Raw genomic sequence first — 14,545 nt, 5'->3', positions numbered from 1 at the left:
ATGTTTATCTGTTACATTTTAAGATTTAAAAATCAGTGGTTAGGAGAACTTGCTATTCTTGCAAAGGACCCAGCTTCAGTTCCCAGAACCCACACATGGCCATTTATAACCACATCTAACTCCAGTTTCAGAGGATCTCAGGCCCTCTCAGGCCTCTTGAGCCAGGCACACATTAAGTCCCACATACATACATGTAAGCAAAAGACATGCACACAAACAATAAAAATAAGTTAGAAAAAAAAAGCCAGACAGTGCTGCACATCTTTAATCCCAGCACTTGGGAGGCAAGGCAGGTGGATCTCTTTGAGTTTCAAGTCAGCCTATAGAAAAGATTTAATATTTTATGTTTCACAGAGTTCTCAAGCTAAGTTTTTACTAAGTACTAAGTATTTATTAATAGGAAATTTATCTACAAGGAAACTTCTAGAGTTTGCTTTTTGGTTAGGAAAAGTATACACAGGAGATAATTAAAGTATTTTGGTAGTATTTCCTAAAACTCTGCTTTTAATTGCAGGTCATCACAAGATAATAGAACACTTCTTGTCAATTGTCAGAATAAGAGTCTTTCACAGTCTTTCGAAAATCTTCTCGATGAACCAGCATATGGCTTAATACAAGTATGTTTTTACAGTCTTCACGTGGACCCCTTATTTATATATCGGTTTGGTTCTGTCATTTGTATTTCTCATCCCCTGACCTTCTCAGAGCCCACAGAATGAGCAGGCATGTGTGATCTTTATGGTACTGTGTTGTGTAATCTTACAGAGTAATGATTAGGCTTAAGCCAGGTCCTTTATCATAGTGCTGATATAGGGCAGCATATTTTAATTATGCTTTTCATTTATATGAAGGATCACAGAGTAAGTGATTTTCAATTAATGGTTAGTTTAGAAAAAAAAAAGAAATCTGAATTTTTGTTTCACTTCTCAGTAGATTGTGTGGGTATTAGGATGTGTCACATTCTTCGAAGTATGTGTAAGGTTTGTCTTGCTTTTGGCCAACAACTTGTGCAGGATCCCTGACTGTCTTCTTTCTTTTAATCCTTTAGCCCATGCTTGAGCGCTTACTAAGTTTCTGGCACTTTTTCTTAAAGATTAACAATATAAAATGGAGACTTCAAAAGGAGTAGGACAAGAAGATTAAAATGAAAAGTTCTTCTGAGAGTAATTATTCAATAAGTAGCTGTTTTTAGTAAGTGTAAATTAGCAGGCATTTTGTCTTTAGAAATAATCCTAGAACTAGACATAGAAAAGACGTTGCTGTTTCCAGGACAGCGCTGCCCTAGAAGAAATGGTTTTTATTATTTGTTTGTTCTAGTGTTTTTTTTGTTTTTGTTTGCTTGTTTGTTTTGGTTTTTGGGACAGGGTTTCACTGTGGTGTAACCATGGCTATTTTGTAACTCACTCTGTAGACCAGCCTGACCTCATACTCACAGAGACCTGCTTCTGCCTCCTGAGTGCTGGGATTAAAGGCCTGTGCCATCACCGCCTGGCTAAGAAAAGTTTTTTTGACATGTGCAGTTAATACAATTTGATTAAAATGTCTGCTCTTATCCAAATTGAGCTTTTAAATTCATCTATCAAATATTCTATGTTAGTGTGGTAGTGCACACTTAAAGAAATACATCTGTATATTTTTTTTGTGAAGGCAGGACTGCTAGACAGAAGAAAGCTGTTGTGGGCCATTCACCATTGGAAAGTAAGCACTGTGTACATTTCTGTATGCAGATTGAATGAAGCCTGCAAAGCATTTGTTGATCTGCAATTCAATCAGTAGCATTAATTTGTCATTTATATGCTATTTTAACCAAATGGTTTAAATTTAAATTTTTCTTTCTAGATAAAAAACCCTCAGATAATCATAGAATACTGTTTTAGCTCTGATTTCCTTCCTTTTAAAAGCTTTGCTTTTTTTTTTTGCCACTCATGGGATAAATTTGTTTCTTATTTTAACTAATATTAATATTTTTTTCTACTACATAGAAAATTAAAAAGGATCCATATACAGCAACCATGGTAGGATTTTCCAAAGTTACAAACTACATTTTTGATAGTTTGAGAGGCAGTGATCCCTCTACACATCAACGACCACCTTCGGAAATGGCGGACTTTCTCAGTGATGCTATTCCAGGACTGAAGATAAACCAGCAAGAAGAACCAGGATTTGAAGTCATCACGAGAGTGAGTGGAGTTTTAAAGTAATCTAGTTATTAACATTATAATAGAATGCATAGTGACTATGACAGAAAATGAAGCTCAGTTTTCATATCTGCTTTTCTGTAACTCATTGATAATAGCTTGATTTGTTGTATACTGTCTGTTCATTGTTACATCTCCTGTGAGTGCTTTTTGGTAATAATGAAGTTGTTTTGTGGAGTGCAGAAAAGTAAAAGGAATGCTGAGTTTGTCTATTGTTGTTTGTAATTTGCCTATTTCTGTGCAGGGGCCAGCTCGGCATGACTTAGTTTTTACTAAGATAGATGGGTTTGGGCCTTGAATTAAAGCAGATCTTCATATAATGTTCAACAAGGTTTTTGAGTTTGCTGCAATTGTGTGGGTATTAGATTTGCTCATAATTATAAAATTGTAAATTTCTAAGTTGTGGAACTTAATTAAAAGCTTTATCTTTAAATAGTATTTTTAAATTACCAGCATCTATTAATTGAATAAAAATAGTTGAACTTGCCAAGTGGAACTAATGAATCATGAATCAATTTTGAGAATTGCAAACTTCAGTTTAGAAGAAAAGCTAATTTTAGAGTGTGATTAGTGGAATAATTATATGTTCTATCTCTTTTTAATAACACCATTTGATTTGAGGGTTTCGTAGAATTGATGTGGAGTGGTTTTTACTTCTGTAATTGAAAATCTAATGGCAGAACCTTCTTAATGACAAATAACTTTTAGTCCATGCAATCTGAATTTGTATCTCGGTTATTTCTGTTCCATAGGTGGGGAAAGGTCTGTAATACTGGCTAATAAAGCTCATTAACTTAAAACTGGAAAATAAGGGTACCTGTTTTCATGCCTGAGAAAATGGTGTCTTAGTTTTTATATACGCCTTGATTTCATCTACAGGTGTGTGAGAAACACTGTCATTTCTTTTCCTGTTCTAGATTGATTTGGGAGAGCGACCTGTTGTTCAAAGAAGGGAGCCAGTTTCACTGGAAGAGTGGAGCAAGAACATTGACTCAGAAGGAAGACTCTTGAACATAGAAGGCATGAAGCAGATGATATTCAGAGGGGTACTGCCACCCTGCTGCTGACTCTGGCAGGGTTTTGTTGGTTTGTTCTTGATTTCTTTTGAAGGAAGAATTGATTCTCATTTCTTTGATGAAAGCTATATTAAAGTTTCTGTATTGAGTGGAAGAGTGAGGTGCTTACAGGTCCCCCTGGGTGCTGATTTTGGGGATGTCCGTAAGTCTGGGAGAAGAGAATTGTTCTTACTTTGTCCATGGGTTACATGAAGAGCCTTAAAGGAATGGCGTTCTTACCCAGTAAGGCCCCACTGGCCACTGTACAGTCTACTGTACTCTTGTTTTTGACAGTTGGTCAGCAACTTAACATCATCAGATCTAGATATAAGAACAAGATAATATTCATTGAATTGAATTATCTTGGGGTATAAAGCTTAAGTATTAAGTTTCCCATTTATTTATGTTCAAATTTTGTGAACTTAGGATATTCTTTTTTTTCTTTTTAAACTAATGTAATTAATATGACTACTTTCTTCAGGGTCTTAGTCATTCATTAAGAAAACTGGCGTGGAAATTTCTTCTGGGTTATTTTCCTTGGGATAGTACCAAAGAGGAACGAACTCAATTACAAAAACAAAAGACGTAAGTAAATGATGCTTTTGTATGTTTATCAGAGAAATTCAAGTAACCCATCCATACAAATTAAGTTTTTATGTGAAGTAGAACAATTAGATTTCATGTTTCAATTTAAAAATTAGAAGTAATGTAATTATTTCAAACCAGAATCATTTTTTTTTAGAAGGATCCTATTATAGCTGTGCTTGTGAATATGTAAAAACATGGTAAAATGACCCAGTTTCAGATACACAGTAAAGTTAGTCATTCATCTCTATTGGTTTTTATAATTTAATTATGAAATTATTAGGGTTATATGTATATTTGTTACTTACATTACCTTTAAGTTATTTTCATGGTGTTCATAGAGTTAAAAAAATTTCGGAACAAAGAGTCTTTTATTTCTTATTCTTATAGAGAAAGACACTAACTTTCCAGGTGTTTTTTTAAATCCAATTTTCAGTCTAACCGTGGATGTGAAACTGTCCTCAGCCATTATGTGCATATCCAAAGTTTTTGCCAATCTCAGCTTTACATCTTAAAAAGTAACATCTTAAATAGCCTTACATCTTAAAATACTAACAAGTTTTTAAGTAAAAATTGTAGGAAAACAACTTTTAAAGTTGGGTTAAAAAGTTATTTGAATTCTTGTTTATAACTATTCAAAAGCTTTAGTGGCTAATAAGTGTAATAAATTTAGAAATCATTTAAAGAATTGAAGTGTTTTAAAGTGTACTTAAAATGCTAGCAGCTAAAGTTTATCCCATCAGTTTTCCTGTTTTCACATATGTCTAACATTTCAGTTTCATCTGTATAAACTTACATGCCACAAGCATGACAAATACCCTGGTACACTGTGTGTAGAAAACTCAAAAAGTGCTACAAACTGGTGTTCCTGGTGTTCATTGTCTCCTACAGTGATGAGTACTTCAGGATGAAACTGCAGTGGAAGTCTGTCAGCGAGGAGCAAGAGAAGAGGAACTCAAGGTTGAGAGATTATAGAAGTCTGATTGGTACGTTTCCATAGTAACTTTGGAAATGCAAGATTAGTTAAGATTAAAGGAGCAACATACATGATAGGATATTGAGGCTCAGAAGAAATCTGAATTGGGAAATACATGTGCATTTATATTGTTAGTCTAGCAGGCCTGTAGATTGAGCCTTTGCATGTTTAAGTTCTGGTGGACTTTTCATTCCAAAATATGAATTAAGATGAGATTACTTACTTATTTTAAAAGACTTAACATTATTGTATTCCTCATGAAAGTGATGTTGTGCTTATTATTGAAAAATTAGAAACTAGAAGAAAATAAAAGTTTGTTTTTACTACCTGGAGGTAATTATTGTTAATGCTTTGGTTTCTATAGCTTTAACACACAGACAGACAGACAGACAGACACACACACACATACACACAAAACCCCCACACATACATATAATTTTATCTCTCTTTCTCTCCAGTCTCTATGTAGTCTTGGCTGTCCTGGAGCTTACTTTGTAGAGCAGAGTGACCTTGACCTTAGGTTCTCCTGCCTCTGAGTGCTGGTGTGTACCCCTAGGCTGAGCTCTATATACTTTTTTAATTGGGTGATTTTAAATTGAAAAATTTCAAATTTGAAATGGAATATTTACTAGGGAATAACTGTTCTCTTGATAAAGTTATATCACTAAGACCATTAGACTTAGTTCTGGAATACCTAGACCCTGTGGTAAAAATCAAATCTTAAGTTATTGAAGGCTGCTTATTTTGTACAGTACACACCTGCCTGGCGCATTTCAGCTCACAGTTTGTTTACACATGAGAAAACAAGCATAGAGAATATGAGGGACATGTCCTTTGTCATATGGTTAATAAGTGTGGAGTCCAGTTTTAACATTTGTTATCTGTGTTTTCATATCATGTGTATATGATTTTTGCATAGTATAAGAACTTAATTTCAAATTTTATATTAAATTAGTGTATGGATGTTTTATAGGATCATAAATACAGATTTTTTTTGGGGGTCAGTAATATAGCCACTACTACCTACCTGTGGAAGGAAGAACTCTATTCTTCAGCAGGGTGTGGTGGTGTACATACATAATCCCAGAACTTGGGAAATGGCGGTAGGCAGATTGATTTAAATGTAGGCTCAATAACACCAAGCCAGCCAGAACTACATAGCAAAACTGTGTCTTAAAAAACAAACAAACAGCAGGCATGATGGTGTATACCTTTATACCTGGCACTAATGGAGGTAGAGGCAGGTGGATTGCTGTGTGTTCAAGGCCTGCCTGGTCTATAAAGCGAGTCTACGACAGCCAAGGCTACATAGAGAAACTTTCTCTTGAAAAAAACAAAAAAAGACAAAAACAAACAAACAAAAAAACCCAACCAACCAACCACTCTCTAAATTATATCTAGAAAGTTTAACGTATTAGTGATTCAGAGCTTTTGTGATATGAAGACAACTACTGCCATCTGTTGGCTGTAGTACTTTTGACTGAAAAGCATATAGTCCCTGGAAAATAAGTTCAAGGCAAAAGTTTGGGGGTTCTTTGTCATGGGTTGCTTAAAGATTCCATCTGAAGGAACTTACTGTTTTCAGTTTCAGTAGAAATGATGATGACGGACTGTGTTTCTTTTCCCCCTCTTGCATGGACATAAAATTGCCCAAACTTGAAAGGATTCTAGAATTTAATTGGTTGAGTTTTTGAAAGCCCAATTTTTAATACATGCTGTGTAATCTTCTCGTTACATTTTAAGCTGTAGTGACTCTCCCATCCTGTCATTTTTGTGCTGTACTCCAGGCTAGCCTTGAACTCCTGTCCTGTCTCTATTCCTACCTAGCTTAAGTCTCTGTATGATTTGAATTGAGACAGACTTTTGTTCAGTTTGCTTATTTTTAGATGAAAATAAAGGTTATTGAATTGTGTAATCTGTCTAGATATTCCATTGGCTGTTGAGCTATACACATACACACATTTACACAAGACATAGCTGGATCACTGGGACATACTGGTCAGCCGGTCTCACCATTTAGTGAGGCCTGGGTTCACTGAGAAACACTGCTTCAAAAAAGGGCAGGGAATAAGGGGTGCGGCATTGACCTTTGGGGTCATGGGCATTCATACCCCATGTACACATGCAGACACATTTATGCTGTGGGTATTGTAGATCAAATAAGATAGACGTGTGATAGGAACCCATGGGAGCATTTTAAGAGTGCATTATTTATATTTTATTGTTTTTGCTTCTATGTGAAAACGATCATATCAAGTTGTAGGAATAAAAGCTATCTAAGATATAGGTAGGATTAAGGAAGCTTGTTAGTAGGAGGTAGATGTCTAAGCAAGAGATGGTGGTAGTGCAGGGTTAGAGGATCCATGTTGTTGATAGAATTTACAAGAATTTCGGTGTATTCACTATTAAGTGAAATAGGACTTATTTTCTCAACTTGAGAAACCAGGTGCTTAGGACTGTCAGTTACTCAGATGAGAAGATTTTGAGCAGAAGAGTAACTTGAGATGAGCTATGGCTTAACAGAACACATAGGCAGCTGCCTGCAGAATAGTTCTAGAGGGGCAACAGTAGTGGGGGGAAGACTGACTGAGGCAGCTGCTAAAGTCCAGATGAGAGGTGCTGGCTGCTTGATGTAGATTAACATCAGACAGACTTGTATAGAGACTTGAAGAAGCTGTGGTGTTCGTTCTGCAACACCCTGTGAGGAGGATTTGGGACAGAGGGGACAGGACAGCAAAGTCTAGACTTAATTGTTTAGGGTTCCTGAACATTTGGAGAAGAGCCAAGAGACCACTGTGGCTAGTAGAAGCTAGTTGAGTGGAGAGTACAGTGAATTGGATGGGAGATGAGCATTGTTTCTATGTGTATTTTGAAGATTTAGTTAGTATGTAGCAGTGTCAGTCAAGGGATGGGAAGTTGAATGTCATTTTTAGGGTGAGCAACTGGAGAAATGGAGTTGCTGTGCTTAATTGACTAAGGTAGGGAAGTCCAGCAGAGAGACAGGTTTGTAAGGGGCTACTTGGAGTTCAGTTTTCAATATAGGTATTCACTAATTAATATGTTAGTATGTGGGTCTTCAAGTTCTAAGTGAGGTAAGAACTGGAGATACATTTAGGTCGCGTCACTAACATACTGGTTAAGAGGCTGTGAAAATGATTTAGGAGACAGATAAGATTTGCCAACTAGGCAGTACGATTGGAGGTCCCAGGACTGAAGCTATTTAAGGCACTTTTTCTTACAAGTTGGGGACATTATGGAGAAACCAGGACAAGAAACAGGCAAGAGAGGAGGAAGGACAACATGAGACCATAGTTTTCTAAAAGACTGATGAGCATGGTTCAGGAGAGAGACTGCGATGTCAAGAAGGCAAGGGCATTGTGTTTTGGACAGAGATCCTCAGAGTTTGATTTCAGGGAATGCCTTAACGGTTGCTGTGTGTGGTAAGCACCTGAGTTGAGGCAGGAAAGGAACTTGGACACAGCATATAAGCTCTGGCAGACTTCTCTAAACCAATGAGAGAGACTGGGGCCACAGACGGGAAGGTGTGGTTGAAAGGTTTCTGTGACGATAAGAGAAGTGCATGGTGGAGTGCTGTATGGTATGGTAAAGAAACATCGACCAAACTGACAGGAGGACAGCAGATACTAGAGCAGCCAGAAAATCCCTTTTCCTCTGGTGGAGTGCATGCACAGGAAGGTGTGTGGGGGGGGGGGGGGGGTCTGGCCGTAGTCACTTGCAGTGACGGGAGACAGGAGGTGAGACAAGTCCTGTGCAGGTTACTTTTCAGGCTTTACCTATTATTTTTTCTGTGTTTGTGTTTTGTGTGTGTGTGTGTGTGTGTGTGTGCATGTGTACACCACAATGTATGTGTGGAGGCCAGAGGATAACTATGGGAGTCAGTTCTTTAGAAAATTTTCTCATTATAATTAAAGCTTGGCAAGGAGTGAAATTAATAAGAAATTCTGTGCTTCTTAGATAAAACTTTATATAATAATCTTTTATTTTATTTTTTTGAAATATGTTATTTTCTTCTCTAGAAAAAGATGTCAACAGAACAGATCGAACAAACAAGTTTTATGAAGGTCAAGATAACCCAGGACTGATTTTGCTTCATGACATTTTGATGACCTACTGTATGTATGATTTTGATTTAGGTGAGTTCTCTAAAGTCTTGATTTAAATAAAGACTTCCATGTTTATAATTTTATGAGCTGGTTTGGGAATGGTAATTGCTTTAGAAGCCTTAAAGACTATGACTCCATAGGAGAGCCCTAGGTTGCCACAGCAAGTCACAGGGGCATCGTGGAATTAATTTACTTTATTGAGAGAATTATATTGATACCTTGAGGACGTTACTGTATTAGCTGAAATAGTTGTAGGGATTTAGCAGGAGTTTGCTTCATATTTTGATGAAGCTATTTATTTGTAAGGCTGTTGCTGTAAAAGCAAATGAGTGATCGGATGGAGAGGGTGATCTATTAATCTCAAGCTTTGAGAAGCTTGAGTATGAGAGCTGGTGTAATACTCATCAGGTGCTCACTAATTAATTCAGTGGACAGAAACAGAGGCCGAGCTGAATACCTCTTAACCTGAATGGTCTGAACCAGATTTCTTTGTTTTTAGGATTTTGAGAGCTATTTGGAGGTTCTAGCAGGGGAATGAAACTACTCAGAGATCCCTTGGACTGGATACTGTTCTCCTCTAATTGGAGAAGGTTGTTGTCCTCTTGAGTGGAAAACTTCAAGAATGATTCTTTCGGAGTGGTGAGGGAGGAAGCAGACACTCTCCCAGTCAGCCAAATCAGCTGCATCCACTTTGGTGATCAGAGGGGTGGCAGACATAGTAGCCAGATCTCTCTCACATCACATTTTTTGGGAGGTGGGGGGTTGAGACAGGGTTTCTCTATGTAGCCGTGGCTGTCTTGGACTTGCTTTGTAGACCAGGCTGGTCTCAGACTCACAGAGATCTGCTTGCCTCTGCCTCCCTGAGTGCTGAGATTATAGGCGTGTGCTATTGTGTATGGCCAAAGTTTGGATTTTTAGTGTGTACACAGACTTCACTTTGGGCATCTCTAATCTGAAAATCTGAAACACATGAAACCCTGAAACTTTGAGCCCTGATGAGCTATTTGGAGTAAGTGTGTAATAAGTTGAGCTCTTAGTTATTTCTTGAAGATTAGGAATGTCTTAGGAAAAATCAGTAATACATTAAAAATATGTTTGTGGAGAAAGTTTGAAAGCTATTGTTTATGCTGTTTCTCCTTCTGAGGAAAGATACTGATGGGAGCTCAGATAAGCTCTGGATTGTTTTGTGATACCTACCAAAAGTGAGTTAGTAGGACTGGCATGTGAAATGGGGAATCATATGGGGAATTGTCTCATTAGGGTTTCATTGCTGTGAAGACACCATGACCGCAGCAACTCTTACAGAGGAAAACATGGAATTGGGGCTAGCTTACAGTTTCAGAGGCTTAGTCCATTATCATCGTGGTGAGAAGCATTTCAGCGGGCAGGCTGACACTGTGCTGGAGGAGCCAAGAGTTCTACGTCTTGATCTGCAGGCAGCAGCGGGAAACCTCAAAGCCCCCATGCACAGTGACATACACACTCCAGCAAGGCCTCCTAATAGTGCCATTCACTCTGGCCAAGCATTCAAACATAATATGGGGTACATACCTATTCAAACCACTATAAGAAGGGACACTAGAGGGGAGAAAACCTAACAAAACACTGGTGTTTTTGTTTTGAAGCAGGATCTTGCTGTGTAGCACTGCCTGGCTTGAGATTAGGTAGATTAGTGTTGTGGTATATTAAAGGATAGCCCCAGATCAACCCACAACAGGTTAGCCTTTGCCTTGAACTCATAGTGACTCACCTGCCTTTGCCTCCTGAGTGCTGGGTTCAAGGGCATGTACCACCATGCTGGCCCTAAGGAACCAACATTTGTAAGCAGCAAAAGAACTTAAGCTGTTTCTTTCTTTATTATAACTCTTAAGTAACACTCTCTCCTGAGTTACTGCCATTTAAGTAGTTCCCAGCTAGAGAGTGTCCAAGTGTTTTCCAGATTATTTAAGGGGGCTTTGGGCATCTTTTGTAGTAGCTTTTGGAATACTCAGCATGTTTAAACTCAAGTGAACCTTGAGTTATAATAAAGTTTTATTTCTTGTTTGTATTTCTGCTTATTCCCTTGATATGGTTCTCAAGGCATTAGCCTCTTTAATGATACTATATTGAAAATTACTCTCATTAAAATAGAACATTGTAGCCAGTTTTGTCTGCCATTCCCAGAGTGAACTTCATGATGGATCATAGAAAGCGTATGAAGTGACTTTCAGGTTATAAAGTGCTATCATAATTGCTTTGATTTAAATTTTAAATTGCAATAATTGCTTTTTGTGATGAGGTGAAGCTGTTAGCCTATTGCTTTATCAATGAAGTGTATTGGTTCAAAAAGTGACTCAAGGTTGAATAAGAAGAAAATAATTGATTCAGAGTTCGAATCTCTAATCTTCATTGCTGGCTTGTATTCTTACCTTTACACCAGCAGTTCTCTGCCTGTTTGCTGCAATCATTTTAGGGTTACCTATCATCCTGCATATCAGATTGATACCTTACCATTCTTAATAGCAAAATTACAGTTACAAAACATCAATACAAGGAACTATATCAAAGGGTTGCAGCATTAGGAAGGTTGAGGACAACTGTATACCTTCACCACTCAGGACCATGTAAAAACATTTTAACATGTTACTGTTGTAAAGAATAGGACCATTGTTTTTGAGAATAGGTGGCATTCATGCATTCTCTCCCCGTGATAAAATTTTGAGTTAGGAACTCACATGTGGCTCTGAAACATAGTTAAGGTTTCCATTAATAACTGGGTTTATTAGAAGCTAAAATAGCTGTTTTTGCAATCCTTGGGCCAAATTTCCTGTCCTTCGCTTTTACTGTAACCGAGGCAGTAAGCTTAGTCTTACGAGTCCATCATGTTAACTTGTTTTAACACACAGATGAGTAACGAATAAGCTATGTCTTCCTTGAATTCAGTCTTGTTATGGAGAGAGTAGATACAATGGTGAAAAGCATACAGAAACTAAAGGAAGAATAAGTGATACTTAGAGAACATAGGTACTATGCTTCAGGAAGTGTCCTTGAGAATTTTTTTTTTAATTAAACTTTGTTCATAAAGATGACTGTGAGTGTTTAAACAACATCTTAAACTCTGTTCAAAATACTATGTACAAGAAGGCCTTACAGTGTATTGTTTTAAAAAATAATTTCTAGCCTCCAAGAATTTTTAGTTTTATACTCAGTAGATGTTTCAGTTACCTGAAAAATTGACCTGTAAGTAGACTGAAGTTTTCAGTGTAAGAAAATATGTACTAGGCTAATAAGGAATGTTATTTCTTCCACATTCTCAGTGGAAGAAATACTTTAGATTTCTTAGATTTAGAGAAATACTTTAGAAATTGAAGTACTGCTGATTAAGATGTACAGTCAGCAATAGTACAGAGTCCAAGTACAGGTGAATGCAGTATCAGTCAGCTTTACTCTTTATGCATAATTCTACCCCACAACCCATACCTTGAAGAACATCATCTATAAGAGTGAAATAGTTTGAAGACTACTAGAAGATAAAGTAATTTGACTACTGGCCTCAGCTAAAACTTAGAGAAGAAATAGGATAGAGATCTCAATTGAGAGCTGAAGCAGTGAGAGCTGAGCTAGATCCTTGTCCTCAGGTGAGTTGGGTGATTTAAAGATTCCTGTCCCTTCCAGTGTCCCCAAAGCAGGGGCGATTCCTGCCTGGCAAGCATCTATTGGTAAAAACGCAAAAGGGATGTTGCATTTTGAATTGATTGGCTATAGGAAGGTCCCCAAACCATTAATCTGGTGACCCTCCCTAGGGGGATGGGCCAGTTTCTTACAAATTCATCTCTAGTGGGCAGGAAAAGAATGCAGTAAGAGTAGTTCTTCCCCTCAGGGGATTAAGGCTGGACATACCTCCACCCAGCTAGCCTTAGTTCAGGCCTGTGCTTTAAATTTTAAAATAATAGCCATTGATTTTAAATCTTTTGGTCTCTCTCTGTAACTCTATCAATATTGGATTCTTACCAGGACTCCTCTTGCTATTTCTGTTACTGTCCTGTGTCATTATTTTCCTACTGTACTGCAGCTTTGGATCAGCAGGACTGGCCCTTTCAAGCCCCAACAGTTCATAGACGATGTAGATTTTGGGGGGGTCCACTCAGATCCCTGGGTCTTACCCTGAGTAGTAGCTCAGCTGGTTAATCCATTGGTTCTCCCTTTTCTGCACTACCAGGGTGAGCTCTACAGTACTGCTCTGGCTAGGCTACCCAGTGCCACCATAGGCAGGAGGCAGGGTCAGCTCTCATGCCCTTGGGCTGGCTCACATGGGAGGCATGGGGACTACTCCCTCCAAGTGTTGCAGTTGGCGAGGTTCTGGCCCAACCCTTCTGCTTTCATAGGGTTGATTTCTTAACTTACTATTTGTTCGCATAATCAAGGACTGTAGGATCATAACTGAGAAATTACTATAGTATCAAGGAAAAGGTAGTTAATGAGATAGCTGTAGCTGCTAGAACACTAATAGAATGAAACACAGCTGCTAGCTTTGGTCAGTCCAAGAACACCAAGGGAAGAGGAAAAACACGATGGTGATTACTATTTAAAGGTGAGACAACAGTTTTGTGTTTCTGTTTGTGTGAGTTAGCCAATGCAGTACATGTAGAGGCATGGGCCTTTTCCAGTTGTGCTTTGCTAGTTTGTTCACAGTACATTGGCCCTGGTCAGTCTGGCCTTGGGAATTTTCTTCCTGGTATTTCAGTAATTCTTTTCCTTCATTGTTTTCTTTACCTCCCTGCCTGCTTCCTCTGCAGTGTCTGTTTGAGCATGTACATTTCACTTTCTTCTGGACTTTTTCATCTTTTCTTTCTTACGATGCTTTGGCACATCTTTTATAGTTTATTTTTAATTAAAACGTAATCGTCATTTCCTTCTCACTCCAACCCTCTGTTTCCCCTTGCTTTCTCTGAAAATCATGGCCTATTTTTCTTTAATTATACTACATAATATCTTTATGTGTGTGTGTGTGTATAGTGAATGAATAAATATGTAAATGCAATCTGAGTCCATTCAGTGTTGCCTGCATTCGTATGTTTTTAGGGCTGACCACATTGTATCGGATAAGCAATGAAGGAAATGGTTCCTGGAAGACTAATTCTCCATTTTTTAGGAGTCATTAGTTGCCTGTAGTTCTTTCTAGGGTCAGGGTTTGTGACCCTGCTTTTATGTTAGCGTGTCAACTGGTGCTGTCATTGTTGAAATCTTGTTTGAGTAGCCAGATTGCTAAGATTCCATGAGTGAAGCTTCCCTGTTATATGTAGAAGACAAAAATCTTGCAGCTGACTTTCTGGTCCTCTGGCTCTTAGTACCTATCTCTCCTCTCTTCAGTGATGTTTCTGAGCTTTAAGTTTAGGGATTATGTCATAGATGTATCACTTGGGGCTGAACACCTCAATGGTCAGTTCTCTGCAGTTTGACCAAGTTGAAGCTCCCTGTCATGGTCTCCATCTTCTCCAGAAAGAAGCTTCTTTGATGAGGGGTGAGAACTGCACCTGTCTTGATGGTGATTAAGAATATATTAAAGCATTCTAGCAGCTATACACACACACACACACACACACACACACACACACACACACACACACA

General features: G+C 38.0%; 1 protein-coding gene across 3 annotated transcripts in view; it reads left to right on the top strand.

Annotated features, from left to right (window-relative positions):
• The window catches only part of Tbc1d15 (TBC1 domain family member 15), a 59,048-nt gene that overhangs the window by 29,254 nt on the left and 15,249 nt on the right, over positions 1–14,545 (top strand). For 2 of the 3 annotated variants that reach the window (XM_055626095.1, XM_055626093.1), the window contains exons 6-12: positions 515–617; positions 1,648–1,698; positions 1,983–2,180; positions 3,116–3,244; positions 3,735–3,838; positions 4,730–4,824; positions 8,852–8,968. In XM_055626095.1, coding sequence (XP_055482070.1) covers positions 515–617; positions 1,648–1,698; positions 1,983–2,180; positions 3,116–3,244; positions 3,735–3,838; positions 4,730–4,824; positions 8,852–8,968 — 797 coding nt within the window. The remainder of the gene's footprint in view (positions 1–514; positions 618–1,647; positions 1,699–1,982; positions 2,181–3,115; positions 3,245–3,734; positions 3,839–4,729; positions 4,825–8,851; positions 8,969–14,545) is intronic. The other variant, XM_055626094.1, reaches the window with a different exon arrangement.

The sequence above is a fragment of the Psammomys obesus genome, unplaced genomic scaffold, assembly GCF_907164565.1.
Source record: "Psammomys obesus unplaced genomic scaffold, mPsaObe1.curated_primary_1811, whole genome shotgun sequence".
NCBI lineage: Eukaryota > Metazoa > Chordata > Mammalia > Rodentia > Muridae > Psammomys > Psammomys obesus.
Note: the sequence above shows the minus strand (reverse complement) of the source record. Positions and strands in the feature narration are given on the sequence as shown.